General features: G+C 45.3%; 1 protein-coding gene across 2 annotated transcripts in view; it reads right to left on the bottom strand.

Annotated features, from left to right (window-relative positions):
• The window catches only part of UNC5D (unc-5 netrin receptor D), a 558,897-nt gene that overhangs the window by 151,797 nt on the left and 387,324 nt on the right, over positions 1–19,776 (bottom strand). For both annotated transcript variants that reach the window (XM_060251212.1, XM_060251213.1), the window contains exons 5-7: positions 18,051–18,231; positions 14,041–14,208; positions 3,310–3,474 (exon numbers count right to left, since the gene is read on the bottom strand). In XM_060251212.1, coding sequence (XP_060107195.1) covers positions 3,310–3,474; positions 14,041–14,208; positions 18,051–18,231 — 514 coding nt within the window. The remainder of the gene's footprint in view (positions 1–3,309; positions 3,475–14,040; positions 14,209–18,050; positions 18,232–19,776) is intronic.

The following is a 19,776-nucleotide window of genomic DNA, read 5'->3' as shown; positions in this document are numbered from 1 at the left end:
GTGGGTGTATGCGGAGAAGCATGCCATGTAGTTGAGGATTTTGGTTGTGGCTGTAGTGAGGGCGTAAATCTTTCTTCCGATCGTGTCGAGTTTTTTGCCCTCCCGTTCTGGTGGTACCGGGTGTCTAGTCTGCTTCGACTTCGAGGACGAATGTACAATGATCGAGTTCGGAGCCGGGTGGGTGAACAGGAACTTGGAATCAGGTGCGTGTATCTTGTACAGCGCTTCAACCCTCTTGGATGTTGGCGGTACCGATGCCGGTTTGTCCCATGCTTCTTTGAGTGTTTCTAGTAGAACGGGGAGCATTGGGAGAGAAGAGCTGGATGGAAGATCCGCGTGGACTAGATCAAAAACGACGTCCGAGACTCTGGGAGCGTCTGTATTGAGCTTTAGATTTAGCGAGCTTGCCATGTTTGCTACAAGGTCGAGGTAGGATCTTGGGCCTTCAGACGGTGATAAGTCTGCTGGCTTGGCTATGTCGGAGTCTGGGGATTGTAGGTCCGAACCCGAAGAGTGGTCGGAGTCGGAGAGTTCCTCCTCGGATCCGTCGTCGGTTCCTTGAGGTAGGTCGGGCTGAGGTGTTGTCTTGGGAGCCGTGTGTAGGGATTCTAGTGGTGACGGGAGCTTCGGTTCGGCGCCGAGGTCCGTAGGGTCGTCATGGTGGTGAAGCGATTCGATCGATGCAGTTTGGAGTCTGTGTGTGCGATCTCGGTAGCGCGGAGACTCTTGGTAGCTGTGGTAATGGCGATCGTGGGATGGTGATCGTCGGTGCCGTCTTCGGTGCCGTGGGGATGGAGACCTAGATCTCGATGGAGAGTAATAGTAGTGTCTCCCCCTGCGGTGGCTGCGAGAGCGTCGGCGGCTGCGGGACCTGGTGCGGCGGCGACTGCGGGACCTGGTGCGGCGGCGACTGCGGGACCTGGTACGGCGGCGACTGCGGGACCTGGTGTGTCGGCGACTGCGGGACCTGGTGCGTCTGCGACTGTGAGATCGAGGTCTAGTCAGGGGATCTCTCGGGGTCGAGGGTTCTCTGGTGAGCGCGTGGGCGTCTATCGGCTGTGAGAGATCTATGAATTTAGTGGGGTCGAGAGTGTGGGTCCTAACGGATGCGGTAGAGTGCGTATCCAGCAGCTGGTCTGGTGGGGAATTCGGAATGGACGGCGACTTTGATGAGATGCGGATGATTTCCAACGGAGTGATTGACGGTGTTGCCGTCGACTTCGACGTCGGAGTCTTCGGCATCGATCCGGAGGCAGTGGCGGTCGGGTTCGGGGCCTTCGGTTTGGTGGTCGGGTTCGAGGCCGAGTCGAGAGGGCGGGTCTTATGCTTTTTTGAGCTAGTGCTACCCGTCGGGTCCGAGTGGGCGGAATCGGAGCGGCGGCGCTTTTTGGGGTCGTCCGACTTCTTAGAGTGCTTGCCGGTCTTAGGCTTACAGGGAGTCTGTGCCACGGAAGCTGCCGACTGCGCCTCTCCCACGAGGTGTGGGGAAGATGGCGCGGGTTGTTGTAGTCCGCCACGCGGCATGGCCGGTCGGAGTGAGGTTTCCATGAGGTGGCTCTTGAGTCTCGCGGCGCGGTTCTTGCGGGCCTGTTTACCAAATTGGCTGCAGTGCACGCAGGAGTCTGGACGGTGTGCCTCTCCAAGGCAGAACAGGCAAAGAGAGTGGCCGTCGGACGAGGGGATTTTGGATGAGCAGCTGGTACAGCGTTTAAAGATTATCTTGTCCCTTCCTTCCATCCGCCCGGGAGGGGGGGGGGGAGGGAGGGGGAAAGTCCAGAAAGATAGTAAGAGGAGGCTTTTTTTTTTTTTTTTTTTATACGATACCAGGAGAAGTAGAAGATGAAGAATTGAGGCGAAGAGAAGGTAGTTGTTGGAGATTGCAATGAAGAAGTTGGAGATCAACGAGGAAGGTGCGATCCGGTCGGCGGTAAGGAAGAAACTGAGTGGCTAAGCACCTCCCCCTTGTCCAGGCATGCGCAGTAGCTGTCTCCTCCCAGGACAAGTGGGAGGCGCGCCAGATCTACGATCAAGATTGCTTTGAACTCTCCGAGGTCGGGGCCAATCCTGCGGATTACCCATATGTGTGAATGCACAGAGACCACGAAGAAGATTCATGGGTTTTATGCAGCATTTATTCCAAAATTTTGAAAGAAACAGAAAAGTTAAACCTAAGTACATGCACCTTGGGAATAACTCATTTTTCAGAAGTTAAACAGAAGAATGAAAACTTCAAGGTAAAAAAATAGATACTCCAGCTAGGGTTCAGTTACCTAAGAACCCAAGCTACAAAGTAACCTTTATCAAGGCTTGGGGATCCTAGGATGAAGTTTGTCCCAGAATGCAGGACTATTAATTTCAGACATAAAAACAAAAATAGAAAATGGTACATATGAGATGTGGACCCCTGACCTGGATGGCCCAGGCTAGACTGATCTTATTAGATCTTGGAAGTTAAGCAGGGCTGTCCCTGGTTAGCACTTAGATGGGAGACCACCAAGGAGGTTTCGGGGTGCTCCACAGAGGCAGGCAATGGCAAGCCACCTCTGTTTGTCTCTTGCCTTGAAAAACCCTACAGTGTCTCTATATGCTTGATGGTACTTTCCAGCACCATGAGATGCATATGTGTATGGAAGGTTTGTGCTAGTCTGTTTTGGACCCAAAGAAACTACACTGCAACCCTTCTGAGACTGTATAGCTCTTTCTGAATAAATACAAAGTGGGTTTTACAGGGAGGAAAGAATTTCTGATACTTTTGCCCACAGTTTTTGGACATAATTCTGAATTAACACTCTAATTTTTTATCTAAATCTTTTATTAGGCAGAATTCAGTATTGGAACATACAAAATGTCAATATAGTGGCTTCCAGAGACAAGTGAGAGTTCTGTATGGCTTACCATTCATCTGGACTTCCATGGAGTATAAAGGAGTTATCCCTTTCCCAGGTATACAAACTGATTTAGTGTCCTCCTATTGATACCTCTAGTTTCTGAACAACATGTACGTGTTAGACCACCTCAGGTAATCACTGATACATTATTCACCATGGGAGAAATCCCAAAAACCTCCCTTCTAGGCAAGATAACTCTCTTCATTGACTTCAAAGGATATAGCATTGGAGCTGCAAGGAACAGCCAACAGTGAAATGAATTTCAAAGCTGTGAAAACATATGCCCACATCACTCTTTGCAGAAGGATTTTGCTACACGTGACTCCTACCAGCATCTAACTTGAATCACAGACTCATCCATGAATGTTTGTTTAAGGGACAAAATGCTTGGATGATTTAACTTGAGCATTTCCAGTCTTACCTTGTATGCAGAGGCCTTCAGTACAGTTTTCTGATTCCTGGCTTGGGCCTTCACAGAATTTCCCACCGTTTCTTGGTGGTGGAGCTGTGCATTCACGGATTCTCAAGTGTTCGCATTCTGGGCTGCAGACAGACCACTCACTCCATTCCTCCCAGCCACCATCCACTAAACAGAAAGAAAGAAAAAAAATATGCTTTAAACACAAACTTGTGTGATCCAGACCAGGTTTTGGATATTTTGCAAACATAAGTGAAATATTACGATGACCCTTACTTAGGGATGAGTGAATATTCCCCGTTTCATTTGTATGTGTGTGTGTGTGTATTTCTGAACATGATATTGAAACATGGATCCAAAAATCCCCATGATGAGATCAGGTACACAAAGGGCAAATGTTCCTTCAAATCTGGGGGTAGTATGAAGAAGAAGACAAGATTGGATTTATACTCCACCCTTCATTCGGAGCCTCAGAGTGGCTTACAATCCCCTTACCCTTACCCTCCCCACAACAGATACCCTGTGAGGTAGACGGGCCTGAGACAGCTCTCCTGAGAGGAACAGCTCTGAGAGAACTTGTGAATGACTCAAGGTAACTCCCAGCAACTGTATGTGGAAGAGGGGAACTCAAACCTGGTTCTCCCAGATAAGAGTCCACACACTTAACCACTAGACCAAACTGGCTGTCTTTATATAAGAAAAAAAAACTTAAAAGAAACAAGGTAATAAAATAAAATTTGCAAACTTCTGATATCTCACAATATTGCATTACAACATTAGAAGTCATTTTGGATTATCTGGATAGCCAAAGACATCACTTATGCTTTCAGTGTTTCTAGGTAATTCAAAATGGCTGCTGCAGTTTCATTCTGAAACCTGAGGAGACCTGGGGAGGAAAGAAGAAATGGGCAGGAAAAAAATGACCACAAGAAAGACCTGTGGGGAAAGGAAGCATAAATCCTATATAAATATTTTAAACTGTATTGGTTGTATTTAAAAATGATAAAAATAACTTAAAATACTGTTAATTGTTGTTTTTGGACTTTATTAGCAGTTTAGAAAGCTTTGTTGCACCTGAACAGTTCAATAAGGAAATTCAGATGTACAGTGAATCCTAAACCAAGTAAACCCTTCTAAACCCACTGAAGACAAAGGTTTTAGGGGGGTGTAGGACTGTACTATTACTGACTTAAAATATGCAAAGATAAGCCTTGACAAAGCTGAACTATTTAGATATGTTCAGATGTCAGTTTTAAAAGAAGATGTTGGTGAAGTTGCTTACTGAACTTCAAAAAGTCTTCTCGTGTTTGCTAAGGAAAGGTGTCCTCACACATATCATACCAAGGGGAAAAGCACTCACCCAACCGCTCTTTATCTTAACAGAGAGAAGGTTTCCAACTCTGTTAGCTCCTTGATGGCCAAATGCCACCTTTCACTCACCTATAAAGCTCTCTGGACTATATATATTCTCAAACGTCCATCACATAAGATTAAACTGAGGCCACCAACAGGGACACTTCCAGGTTTGGGATGGCTGGAAATGCGTGGGGTCTCCTCCCCTGCCTGCTGATATGATCTTACTTGCACTCTCCTTCCTGTCCATCAACAAGCCCCACTAGCCTGTGAGTCCTGCCTGTTTGCTTGTGAGTCCTGCTTCCAACTATGTCCTCAACCATAAACTTGGGTCCGAAGATGTGTTTGTGCTCCAAGAAGGCAATCTTTCCATTATTAGAAACGATCCTTCAGTGAATGGAAACACATCTTCTGGGAATGAAAGGGCATCTTCTAGGATCAGAAAGACATGTATGTATGGATCCAGTACTTTGAATCCTAGGTTTAGACCGTAACCCTAAACTATGGGACATTAACATTGTGTTCAGCCTGCGGGCACTTCTGAAATTCCAAGAGAGGAAAACCAGGTCTGGCTCTTTGCACTGGGGAAGAAATGGTACCAGAAAACATATCAGCAGTCACTAAGGCATCCACATGCACTACACTGGAGACCACTGCCCTAAAGTAAATAATTAAATACTATACAGAATCTTGGACACAAAACTCTGGTTCATTTTTTTAAAAGACCCATAAAATGGGTCCTGCACTGCAAGGGCTATCTTAGTGTTTCTGGGGCCCACATCAAGGGTCCAAGATGGGGTCCCATAACCAGTGCCAATTCCCTACTATTTGGGACACCCCATGTTCAAGCAAGGTAGGCAGGCTCAAGCAGATGAGACTTCCCTGGCAGGCAAAACTGGCAAGCCACTACTTGAGCCTCTGAAGGGGCAACTGGCTACCCACTGCTAGAACCCATGAGGGAGTGCACCTGTGCACAGCAGCTGGAGTGCAAAGGGGGATGCAAAGCTGTGGGCATCCTCTCAGTTTGGGGCAGGTGCCCTAGATGTCCCAGGGCTAAGATTGCCACTGCTGGACAGGATCATTTCAGACCATAATGGGAGACCACAGGATTCAGTGTTTCGTCGTGAAATAAAACATATCAGCATGTCAAGGAGAAGACCTGGCTGGAAACCGATACTCTTGTATGTGCAGAGACAGTTTTAATAAATACTGCAGAACAGTCCATCCATTTACGTAAACTAAGGCTAAGCTACAGGATGTGAATGGATGTGAACTGAATCTTTCCACAAGAACTTGAAGCTGAATTTAAAGCTGAAAGCAGCATTCAATTAAATGTGTCAGAATGTATCTCTTATCCAAGAGAAGCCTAATAGCTTCCTTTAGATTGTATCTTTTTCTTTACCCTTCTTCAACTTTCAGTGCCATTTTTCACATTCATTTGGGCTGGTACAATGTTGTTAAAAAGCAGCAAGAGATTGCTCAAAGCACAAAAAGACACACACACACACACACACATAGAGGAATCATCTCAGGGAAAATGCTGACAGCTGGAGATTGGTTTTCAAGTCTCAATTGGGACCAAAGCAAGGGGCCTGTTCATACTTGACAACTTTGGAGTAATTTTCTTCCATTATGTTCCACTCGCGCAATCTGCCCCAATACCATGGTGTTCCGTGTTGATGGGATGCAAGAGGGTTTTTTTTAAAAAAAACCCCAAAAACTCACAGACACTCAATTTGGATGCAAATCGCAATTCCTGCCAATAGGGCTATTTTATTTAAATGATCCTTTAGAATTACATTTCCCTGTTTTCTGAAAGAGTTATAGTAGGAGTGCCAATTCTCCTACCTCTTTGAGCTGTTGGCCAATGCAGATTTCTAACAGCAGTGGCAGCAACCCCTTGGTGCTGGATGACCTAACACACTGGGCTGGATGAAATGTGTCAGCAACTGCATGCCTGTACTGGCAGAGTTTTATGATGATCTGAACCCAAAGAGAAGGGCATGAGGAAGAAAAAAATTCCAGAGATCCTGGTCACTTGGAACTTGGCAAGTCATGTGATTTGTCTTCCTATAATGTTTGGGCTGTGCCGGGGTAGTGTCCCGGAGAAGGAACCCTCAGAAGCTGGGGCTGGGGGGGTGGGACTCCTGAACTTGGGTAACCCTTTAGTGTTCTTTGTAGGAGATCTTTGTAGCCTCAATACTGGGAGAGAAGATTGGGGGGGGGGGGTAAACTCACCCTGCAGCCCTCATCTCCCATGGTAGGCCTCTCCACAGCCTAGCAGAGCGACCCAGGCATATCCTGCTTGGCCTTCAGCTGACTTTCCTTTTAAAGGAGTTGCTGGAGCCCCATTAATTTGCAAAGTCCCAGAGAAATCCCATAGGAGTGAATATTCCTGTGAGACCTGTGGCTTCATCCCTCACAGGAGAATGCCCCTGGTCATCTTCTGGGCTTGCTGGCCCTCTGGCAACAGACCCAGCTACCAGGCATGGCTCCTTAAAGGAATCGCATAGCTTTACCAGGACTACCAGCCTTTTTAGTCCTGTTGCTGTTCCAGGGCCTGCCTGGGTCACAGTGGGGGTGGAATCATGTTGCTGAATCCCTGGGTGCCAGGTAGTTGCTCCCTCTACCTGCTGGCCTTGATAAGTGTATGGGTGGCCTCCACATCCGTGGACAAAATTCATTCATCATTTTATTTATATCCCGCCCTCCCCGCCGAAGCAGGCTCAGGGCGGCTAACAACATGAATCAATACATTAAGTTATACAGTGATATTTAAAACAAAAGTATTTAACAATTGATTAAAATTCTAAAAATCAAACATTAATAAATTAATAAAATTAGTATGCTGGTGCTATCACAATGGATGGTAAATTTATTTAGCAGTTTCTCTGTTTAGTCGGTGAAGGCCATCCGAAAGAGAGTGGTCTTGCAGGCCCTGCGGAACTGTTCAAAATCCCGCATATCTTCTGGAAGCTGGTTCCATAGCTGTGGAGCCGCAACAGAGAAGGCCCGAGTACGGGTACTCTGTAGTTTTACCTCTTTCGGCCTGAGGATAGTCAGTAGGTTCTTCCCTGCTGACCTCAGTGCTCTCTGGGGTTCATATGGGGAGAGACGGTCCCTAAGGTAGGCAGGTCCTCTTTCTTAGGGATTCTTTGGTGGCTTTCAACAGCCCTCCATGGGAGCTGCTGTTCCCTATCTGAGCATATTGCACTGATCCAGACACAAGGCCCAAACATGTTTTCCTTTTATACAAATGAACCTTTTAAGGAGCCCAGGGCTTGCTTATTTATTTATTGTAGATTTCTATTCTGTGCTCCCTGCAGATGGGCTTACTCATGCAGTCCTTCCTATCTTTTTCCAGTGGCATTCTGAGCCACTGACAACCAGCTATGTGTGGCTTTGCTCACTGTACCGGATTCCTCGTCTGATGAAGTGTGCTTAGAAAGCACACAAAAGCATACGTTCTGAATAAAACTAAGTTGGTCTTAAAGGTGCAACTCCTATTTTGTTCTACTGCCTCAGACCAACACAGCTGACTACTTGGATTTTTCCTCTTCTGTTCACGCATCATGAGTGAATTAGCTATTTCTGGTGGATTTTTTTTAAAAAATCATGTTTGTGATACCATAAATTGGGATGGATCCAGCATTCAACCCCCACCCTCCCAGCCTATGGAGTCTTCCTTCCAAGTTAAGGGCATCTTCTTCCAATGGAAGAGCCATTTAAGTTGGAGGAAGACTTCTTAGATTGGAGGAAGGCTTCAAGCCTGAGCCAAAAGGAAAGGAAATCAATCAGTAAATGAACAAACACTGCTCTGAGGAGTGGCAAGACAGAGGCAACATCCACCCTACTAAGATTTGTGCTAGCCCTGCTTACTGGAATTACAAACAGGGAACAAATCAGAGTTTGGAATCCTGGTTTGTGGGAGTAGCATAAACCATAAATGTAATAGCAAATTATGATTTGCTGAGAATCTAAAACAGATTGACTTGTTTACTCAACATGAGAAGGCGTGTGTGTGTGTGTGTAGGGGAGAATAATTGTGCCAGTGAGACCTAGGCTTCTTAATGTTTCATTCCTGTAGCTTGCACACCATGTCTTAGCATTACATCTGAATCTTGCCATTGTCATTCAGCCATAACAACCTATGCCTCAATACATGTAGCACCAAGCACAGAGTCCCATGGGGATTGGATTGTCATATGCCATTGCAAATGTGCAAAAACTTTACGTGTCTACAGATCCCAGAAAAGGTGATGCAGGCTGAATTTAACCTGTGGAGATGTCATTTATACAACCATCTTGCTAAAAATATGACATGGCTAGAAGTCAGCACAAACTGGCTGCAAACTATAGTCCCTGCAGGTTCAAATGGTCATTACATGAAGTGGCTGTTGAGCAAAGTTAGAGATACTATAATAATAATAATAATAATAATAATAATAATAATAATAATAATAATAATAATAATAATAATAATAATAATAATAATAAATTTTATTTCTACCCCGCCCTCCCCGCAAAGCGGCTCAGGGCGGCTAACAGTAAGTAATATATTAACATAAATAGTAAAACATTAGATTAACAATTAAAATTACACATAAAAACCCGTTAATTCAATTAAAATACTTAATATAGCATGCTCCCCTCCTGCTAGTATGTTTTCTCCTGCCTTAGAAAATAGTGGATTTTTAAAATGTGATTCATCCTGCCCTTCCTCCTTGGAACTCATGGTCCCCTTCTGCTATTTCACCCTTCTAACCATCCTATGAGGTAGGCTACACTGATAAAAAAGGTGACAGGCCCATGGTCAACCAGGGAGCCAGAGCAGGGATGAGAAGGGCAGCTAGAGTTCATACAGACAGAGTTAAGGCAGAAATTACAGACTTCAAGACAGTGGCGCTCAGTCTTCATCTCACAGAGAGGCACATTCACAGTTACCATTAGCCAAAAGAGCCACTAGAATAATAGAATCATCAGCTCCTGGAGTTGGCTTATGTGATTCTATAATTCAAGTGTAGAATGCCAGTTGGGGACAGGGCTGAACCAGGATTAAAGGTCTAGTGCAGAACTGGCCTCACTTCCATCCCTAGCATAAGGCCAGCAGCTTATCCCCTTTTTTGGGGGGGGGGGGGCACTAGTGATTTCAAGGTGGGAAACCACATTCTCACAAGTCACAAAAGCCAAGGGCTTTTCCTGAAAAAACGGGGCAGGTGCTAAATTGTGGGACAGTGCTCAGAGAGCCACTGGTGGTATGCTGAAGAGCCACATGTGGTTTCAGAGCCACTGAGTATCATTGGTGTATGGAAGGAGCAGACAGAAGAGAGAAAGGACAAAGTTTCAGAGAAAACAACTGAAACCCCAGGGCACAGAATAATTGAGGAGAGCAGTGTGTGTATGTGGAAGAGATAAGATGATGCTGAAAGAGATACAGTGATGGTCAGACACAGGGTATTTCAGCACACAAACACCCCCCCCCCGGTCTTCTGGACATCACATGAGGGAGAAGAGATCTCCCCCAAAAGGAAAGAAATGGCATCAGCCTTAGGAGGAAAACATCAGTTTTGATGAGCGTAAACACTGCTTTCCACAATCACACAAAGCTTGGTCGAAAAGCCAACTTGTACTGCAGAAAGTTCATTAAACATATGGTTTCCTGGCAGCCAAGGAAATGTCATGTTGCAAAGCCAAGGTCTGATCAAATCTAGAGCCAGAGATAATTTTGACATTTACAAGGAACATCCCAGCTGGCCTTGTCGGCCTCTCGTTAACGCCTCTGCGAAATGGAGGATCGAAATGCAGGATCGATACGTCTGCCAGTGGATTTGCAACTGCCACCTTCTGCCTGATGGTCTTTGCCATCCTGTGTCCATCTCGACTTCAAGTTGCTCATGTCTAATTTATGCATATTAACAGAGACAGTTCAAAAGGACTAAAAAAAACTTCCTTAAAATCCAAGATCCAGTCAATTCAAATTTAAAGCCTGTAGACATGAACAGTCACCCAGAGTGTTCAAAGAGCTTGGGATAATAAAACCTTCAGAGAATATGCATATATGCTTAAAATTGACAAGCATGCAGAGTCCCGCTTCCTTGGGGGAGACTGAAAAACTCATACACTGTGATGAACACTGAGAATTATTGGCCTCATCTACTGTTTGATGATGTTATACACTAACAAAAATAGATGGTTATTTTTATAGTAGTCTGATAGAGGGAGAGTGGTGCAGTTAGGTACTTTTAGAAAATGGATCTTACCATTTCATTTATTTATTTATTTATTTATTTAATGGACTTATATCCCGCCCTTCTCACCGAAGTGTCTCAGGGCGGCTTACAACATAATAATTCATATAATTCAATTTAAAACGTTTACAAGTACAATTAAAACCATAATTAATAAAACAAGATAAAATAAAACCAGCGGTCTATAAGAGCATTTTATTCCATCTAGAGATGTTCTCATTATCAGTTAGGTGTTATAGGCCTGCCGAAAGAGGGCTGTCTTACAGGCCCTGCAGAACTGCCCTAGGTCCCGCAGGGCCCGCACCTCCTCCGGCAGCTGGTTCCACCAATAAGGTGCCGCTACTGAGAAGGCCCGATCCCTGGTGGATTTTAGACGGGCCTCCTTTGGCCCGGGGACTACCAGCAGGTTTTGTGAACCGGAGCGTAGTACTCTCTGGGGAACGTGTGGGGAGAGACGGTCCCTAAGGTAGGCAGGTCCTAGGCCATACAGGGCTTTAAAGGTAATGACCAACACCTTGTACTGGACTTGGAATATTACTGGCAGCCAGTGCAGATCCCGGAGCCCCGGCCGAATGTGCTCCCATCTTGGGAGCCCTAATAGCAGCCGGGCAGCAGCGTTCTGCACTAACTGCAGTTTCCGGGTCCGGCACAAGGGTAGCCCCATGTAGAGGGCATTACAGTAGTCCAGCCTCGAGGTGACCGTAGCATGAATCACTGTTGCTAGGTCGTCGCGCTCCAGGAAGGGGGCCAACTGCCTCGCCCGCCTAAGGTGAAAAAAAGCGGACTTGGCAGTGGCTGCTATCTGAGCCTCCATCGTCAGAGAAGGCTCCAATAGCACCCCCAGGCTCTTGACCCTGCCCGACGCTGTCAGCGGCGCGCCGTCAAAAACTGGCAGGGGGATTTCCCTTCCTGGGCCGCAGCGACCCAAGCAAAGGACCTCTGTCTTTGCCGGATTCAGCTTCAGCCCGCTCAGCCTAAGCCACCTAGCCACTGCCTGTAACGCCCGGTCCAGATTTTCTGGGGCGCAGGCGGGCCGGCCGTCCATAAGCAGATAGAGCTGGGTGTCATCAGCATATTGGTGACAACCCAGCCCATACCCTCGGGCAATCTGGGCAAGGGGGCGCATATAGATGTTGAATAACATCTGGGAAAGTACCGCCCCTTGAGGCACCCCGCAATCAAGCGTGTGTCTCTGGGACAGTTCCTCCCCAATCGCCACCCTTTGTCTCCGACCGTCAAGGAAAGAGGAAAGCCATTGCAAGGCCAGCCCCTGAATCCCAGCGTCAGCAAGGCGGCGCGCCAGAAGCCGATGGTCGACCGTATCGAACGCTGCCGATAGGTCCAACAACATCAGCACCGCCGAGCCGCCTTGATCCAGATGCCGCTGAAGGTCATCCACCAGGGCGACCAGCACCGTCTCCGTCCCATGGCCCGGGCGGAAACCAGATGCTAAATGATACTTCAGATGTGAAACTATAGCCTTTTTTACCCCCATGCTGAGAAGGAGGAGGAGGAGGAGGAGATGATGATATTGGATTTAGATCCCACCCAATACTCTGAATCTCAAGAGTCTCAGAGAAGTCACAATCTCCTTTACCTTCCCCCTCCCCACAACAGACACCCTGTGAGGTAGGTGGGACTGAGAGAGCTCTTACAGCAGCTGACCTTTTAAGGACAACTCCTGTGATAGCTACGGCTGATCCAAGGCCATTCCAGCAGCTGCAAGCGGAGGAGTGGGGAATCAAACCCGGTTCTCCCAGATAAGAATCTGCACATTTAACCACTACACCAAACTGGCTCTCTCTGAGGTGCCTGTGTCTGGCCATCACTTTCAGCATCAGATGGACATAGGATGGCAAAGACCGTCAGGCAGAAGGTGGGCAGTTGCAAATTCACTGGCAGACATATTGAGGTAGGGGGGGCCTCTGGGGGATAGAGCGAGTGAGCTCAACTATCTGTCCAGCACATTTCTATCCTGCCCTCCTCTAAAGAGCTCAGGGTGGTATGCGCATATCTCTCTTCCCCATCTTATTCTCAGATAGGTTGACTGGCCCAGGGTCACCCAGAAAGTTTCTAGGCAGACTGGAGATTTGAACCCAAGTCTCCCAGATGTTAGCTCCACACTTGAAGCCTCTGTACCATACTGGTTCTCATGCAGGTTTCCAGTCATTTCAATTTCACAATTCAACATGCTGTCCTTGACCTAAGAATCCATTTATGCTTTCTTTTCTCTTTTTCCCCCATTTAGTGCCATATCTTTTAATGGTGGCTGTAAATGGCATAGAAACATCATAAGAACATAAGCCATGCTGGATCAGTCCAGCACTCTGTCACACAGTGACAAAAAACAAACAAACAGATGCCATCAGGAGGTCCACCAGTGGGGCCAAGACACTAGAAGTCCTCCCACTGTTGCCCCCCAAGCACTAAGAATACAGAGCATCACTGCCCATCTATACCCTGTGGCTAATAGCCACTGATGGACCTCTGCTCCATCATTTATCCAATCCCCTCTTGAAGCCATCTATGTTTGTAGCCATCACCACCTCCTGTGGCAGTGAATTCCATGTTGTGCATACTTCATTGCCACAGTTTGTGCATACTTCATTGCCACAGCTTCCTGGTGTGATTCTCAACTCCAACATACCTTAAAGATATGAGTCCTTTTTTTCAGATGTTCCAGTCAGGTATACCAAGAGTCAACCAGCCATGTTTAAAGGGACCCATAATATTTGTGATCCTGCCAATACATGCTGTGGGAATGAGGTAAATGTATGTATAGCCTTGGCGCATGCACACCCTGAAAAACCCAGTGATCACAAATGCTGAAGCTGTACACAAATGTTAAAATATATGTGTTGCCCCTGTTCATACCAATGGCAACCATGCACATTGGGAGGACTGCATGTTTCCATTATGTGTGCTTGTCAGACTCCTGCGGATCAAAATGACTGAAAAGGTCTATGACGTGGCACCGAATTTGCCTCTAAAGTGGAGCTAGTAGAATTATCTGTTGAGCAAGGAACCAATACCTTTTGAAGACTTCGCATCCCTCAACACTTCAGGGTGACAAGTTCCCCTCGTGGGCCTGGCAGCATTTACACTTAGACTTGTCAGAAAACATCTCTCTTACCGGGGCAAAGCGAAGTGCAGGTGATTTTCTGCACAGACATTCCCTCGCAGAATGCACCTCCATTGAGAGGGGCAGGGTTTGTGCAGGTCCGGGACCTCTTCTGCCACCCTCTGCCGCATCGCACGTTGCAGTTGGACCACTCTGTCCATGAAGACCAGCCTCCATTCACTGCAGTCAAAGCAGGACAAAAGGCACATTAACATCTGTTCGCCCCCCCCCCCCCAAAAAAACCCAACCTACATTTCTGAGCTCTGTTTTACATTCTGCATGTACCAAGTCCCACTGTAGACACTGCTTGCTTAAATAACACCTAGCTGCAATTACATAAAGGACTTGCTGTCAACAAATTGGCATGACTGCAGTGAGGCAGAGTTATATGCCAGAGGTGCTGGAAATGACAGGAAGATGTTGAAGGCAAGAAGGAGGCTACCGCCTTAATTCTCCCCCAAAAAACATTCCACTTAAGGGATAAACATGATCCTTTAAAGGCAAAAAGATGAAGAGAGGTTGTCAAGGGCGGCTTCTGACTTAATCAATAAAGTGTCATTCTATGTTTTAATGAGAGGAAAGAGGCAGGAAAGGGATGTTTCTACTTTCCTCTTCCCATTTTGGTTTGATTCTCTGAAAAGCTACACAACCACATCCTTTCTTTGTGGTCCTAAGTTTGACTGACAATCTCTCCTATAGAAAATGAGTTGTCAACACACTATGCTTACATGATTCCAGCTGGCTGTTCACACTCTCACAAATAGAGTTAGCAAGCAGTGGCTGGCACTCAGCAGGAGACCAGAGAACCAGGACATGGGGGGGCACTATTGGAGTGACAACATGACATCACTTCCAGGGCAGACCTGGAAATGATGTCATTGCATCAACATATGCATATAGGTTTATCATAGAGCTTCCAGTGAATCCTAGAGTGTTGGATCAACACTATGATGCCTCTTCTGTGATGAACTTGGGAGTGACACCATGCTGTTGCTCTCACTGATTTTCAGAGCATTCCCCTCCCCCCACACTAAGAGGGAGATCTGGGAGCTCTATCAAAAACTGTAGGAGGGAATATGACTATAAATTAATGCATGTCATAGGCAGAGTTTTACCCTTAACATTTTAGATTTTGCCACATGTTACAACCACATGTAACAGGAGCCCACCAACAGGGGCATGCCCCACCTACAGTGCTTCTGGTGCACATACTGACCATTTCATTCAAACAGAGTCATATATATTCCATGCACATATAGAATTATTATAACAAGAACAAAAATCTTCAGAGTTCTTTTATGCATTAACAAATCTGTACATGCACAGGAATTCATGTGTTACCTTATGCACCATAATGATCACAGTACATATTGGCACAGTACGACACCATTGTTCGGTTTCTGCTATACATGGCTGTAACATCTAAGAAGGCCTTATAATACAGAATGATTATGCAATTTGGACATATTGGAGTTATGTGATCAAAATATGTGTAATACCTTTATGAGATCCAACTACATTGGCACAAAATATTGTGAAAGCTTTCATGCTCACCAGAACTCTTCATTAAGGTGTTGCAACATTTTAAAAAGGAAGAAGGATAGAGTTTTCAGGTCATGATGCTAAAGTCTGATTTTGCATGCATTCTCTGTGAGATACAAGCAAGAAATTAGCTTAACTTTATTGCTGGAGTGCTAAAATACAGCAAGTTCTCTGGGACGTTGTATTTGATTCATGTCCTCCATTCTTTGTTCTTTCGCTCTAATCCAGAAACCACCCAAAGTCATTTTCAAATGTCATGTAACAAATGTTATATGTTCTGCCATACACACAGCAGGGCAACTGCATATATGGAATACCAGGTCCATGAGTATATGGACAACACCTGAACTGTATAATGAGACTATTTGTTGTTGTTGAGATTGTCCATTCCTTAAGGATTGCCTTAGCTTAAAAGGTGACAGCACACAAAGTTTAAAATAAAACTACTGAACAAATGATTTGTCTTGGCTTTTGTAGTAGGCATTATCCTGCATGCAAAACAAAGCAACTCCTACCCCCCTAAAGATGACAACCTTATTTGTGTCCCATCAGCCACCTTTGCTTTATTTTAGTAGTTCTGCCTCTCATCTTTCTTCCGTGCTACTCACTACCTGTGTAATGGTCTGCCCTTGTTCATTCAGCTTCTATCAGAGTCTTCCTCAAGGTCAGTGGCTTGTCCCATGTTCAGTCTTTAACACCCTAGGTAAAAGGGCCTCAATGGTAGGACTGAGGAAGGCTTCAGCCAGTAGTTTGGAAAGCCATGGCCCGATGGAGAGAAGATACAGTCCTAAATGGACTATAGGGGTTGACTCAGTACAAGACAACTACACATCACATATATCAGGGGTGTCAAACATGAATCAGGCCCCCGGAGGGGTCATATCAGGCCCATGAGCAAATCAAAAATAGGTTTGCAACTTACAGACACACACCTGAACAACACCTGAACAACATACTCAAGATTGCTACAGCACAGACATTGTCTCCAGTTTTTGATGCAATAATCAGAACAAGAGGTGTCAGTTATCAGGGACCGTCAAATAAACAGAATATTGCAAGAGTGCTGATGTTTAAGCATGTTTTATTTTAAGTTTTCTTTAAAAAAATTTAATTTTGTTTATCAGTGTCCACTACCTGGCATTACATTTTATCACACGCATGGCCCAGTCTGACAAGGTCTCATTTATGTCAGATCTGGCCTTCATGAGTTCAAGGCCTCTGGTTTATACTGTATTTTACTGTATTAACAACCATTTTACCTTTCTTTTCCTTCATCTATTTCTCCTCTTGTTCATCCTTACTCAAGAATTAGTCTCTGGCTTCACCCCAACTGCTGCCATGGAGATTGACGCCCCTGGATTGGTCACAACATCACTTGTGTGCTTTGTACACTCCCCAGTCCGAACATCTATGAAGCAGCCATGCTGATAGCAGTTTTGGAAGTATAGGCCAGTTTTTATGGTCTTACACAGACTGACATCCATTTGATTCTCCTTAGATGTTTACCCTCCTGACAGTTCTCTCTGGTTCTCTTTTTAACCATGGTTGCCTAGTTACCTTTTAACAATCTTCAGCGAAGCACGTCAGCCGATAATAGCTGTTGGGTGAGCAGCCCCGGTGTACACTGAGGAGGGACATTGCCACGTGGCCTCATCAATTATTAAGCTCATCAGTTAAAGGGTTTTCGAAGCTAATTAATTATCTTACTTTTAACTGCTGATTCAAATTGCTCATTAAAATGCATAATGAAATATCTTAATCCAAGGAACATTTTTAGAACAGTTAAGAAGGTGGAGTTATTTTTAATGACTAAATAAGCGCCAATATGTCATTTGGTATTTTTTTTTTGCAAGGAGGGAAGCTTTTAATTTGTTGTTTGAATTATGAGAGACGTACAAGAGGTATGCAAATCAAGATATTTGCCACAGTCCAATGAACATCTTCACACATGCATAAGCTGCTTCTGTACTTTGCTTCATCAATGGCAAGCAATTTCTATACAGTGTTGTAGGTTTATGGACAGATCATTGGCCAGTGGAGTCCAATGCGTGCTCTGATGAGCAGCACCCCCACCCCAGGTAAAAGCAGACTTTTTTGGCGGGGCAACACTTGCTTCCTGAGATCCTTAAATATGGAGAAGCCAGGGAGTTACTTTGAGACTGCCTGCCTGCAAAACATGCTCTACCACTAAGCCAGAAGGAGTCTGCTGTTGAAAAGTCTACTTCTTTGGGTGGAAAGACTTCTTCCAACCACTGAAGTCTCCTTCCATGAACAGAAGGCATATTTTTGGAGCAGAAGAGCATTGTTGGATTCAGCCCAGTGAACTGTTGGCTTTAGCAGCCTTTCTTAGGCGCCATGTCTGATCTGAATCATTTAAAAAGCCACCCACAGTCAAAATTCATCCACTACAGACTTAACTATGCCAATCAACAGATCAACACTTGCAGGCCAAGTAGTTACAATATTTCACATCCACTGACCGTACACCACAACTGTAGCTGACATGCTTCTTCTTTTGGCAACGATGTTGGCTGCCATGCAGGTATAGTTCCCGGAATCAGACAGGCGGGCTTGACGGATGATCAGGTTGTGATCTGCTCGGGTGTCAATATTCTCATCCTGCTCAGAGTCAATGGGCTCCTCGTTCTTAAGCCATTCCACCTGGTGAAGAGAAAATAAGAAAGCTTATCTGTTAGTGAGCCTGGGTCCAAGAGTGCTCCCTTCATCTTAAACTGTTGGGGAAAAGGGGTAGGAATAATACAGAGATCATGTATAGGGCTACAGCATTGGACTAGGACTGTGGAGACCTGGTTCAAACCCCCTCTTGGCTGTGAAACTCAATGGTCTTCATTATCCATCTCAAGCTACTCTCACCAAATAGCTGGGGAAATTATGCAGCCTTCACAGGTGGGATACAAATAAGGTGCAATGAAAAAACTGGCATGTCTTGTGTCACATTATAATGAAGAAGATGCTCTAAGAGGGCAGGGGCAGCAAGAGACGTAGGTGATCAGATCTACCGAATGAGACTAATCAAAGCATGGCACTCATTAAAAAGTTGCATGCTCCAATTTTCACTTTAATTTACTGTCTTCCAATCCCAGGTTCAGAAGTAACTAACAGTGTCTTGGAAGACAGTAATGATGAAAAGGACCCAGCAGGGAAAGCAGCAGCCAGGCATCCCTCTATCTCACCTGGATCCAGATCCAGCTGAGGATATATCCCCAAGAAAACTTGGCTTTGAACTTTGTGCTGTTATATTGGACTCCTGTGAGCAGCACTGGAAGGCTATTTTTGGCTGAAAAGTGGGACAACACTATAATAAATAAGGACAATAATCGTACTTTCCTGGTCTTCCCTGGGTTTGGTACAACAGGGGTGCATTCACACTATACTAAATAATGTGTTTTGCAACTGGATTTTTACTGTTTAGGAATAGCAAAAATCCAGTTGCAAAACACATTATTTAGTGTGAGTGTGAACACACCTCAGGAGACTTGTAAAGAGCTCATAGGATTTTACACTCATCTTAGCCCTTTCCACATGTTACAACCGTATACTCTGGAAACCTACCAACATCACACATTGGGAGTGTGCACTGCTTACAATTCTCCTGATAGATGTTGTCACCATCTGAGTAAACAAGGACAACATATTTACCATGCACAGGATGCACAACCACGAATGCTGAAAAGCCAGCAGTCAGTTTGCATGTGCCAAGGTTGTACACAGAGGTGAACATCCATGATGATCCTGTTCACACAACATGGTGACCATATGTATAGAGAGGATCTGCAAGGTTGATAGGTTCCAGGCACATGCGATTGTTATGCCTAAAAAGGGCTATAGCAGAAATAACCATATATGGACCTTATATATCTCTACTGGAGGGAAGGCTGCATAGTATAGCCTGATCTCATCAGATCTCAAAAGGGTCGATACTTGGAAGATAGACCACTAATGAAGACTCTGTAGAGGAAGGGAATAGCAAGCCACCTCTGCTTCTTACTTTCCATGAAAGCTCATGCTTGTGTCACCATAAGTTGGCTGTGACTTGACAGCACTTCGCACACATACACATGTGCCTCTGTCTCCAAGCACTTGGTGAACATTTTTTTTTTATTGATATCACCCAGCTTGAGCTGAACTTCTCAGAAAACAAGGCAAATTAAAGACAGAATCAACAGACTCCATTAAAGCTTAAAA

This window comes from Heteronotia binoei, chromosome 12 (genome assembly GCF_032191835.1).
Source record: "Heteronotia binoei isolate CCM8104 ecotype False Entrance Well chromosome 12, APGP_CSIRO_Hbin_v1, whole genome shotgun sequence".
NCBI lineage: Eukaryota > Metazoa > Chordata > Lepidosauria > Squamata > Gekkonidae > Heteronotia > Heteronotia binoei.
The sequence above is the reverse complement of the archived record's forward strand: the minus strand, read 5'-3'. Positions and strand labels throughout refer to the sequence as shown.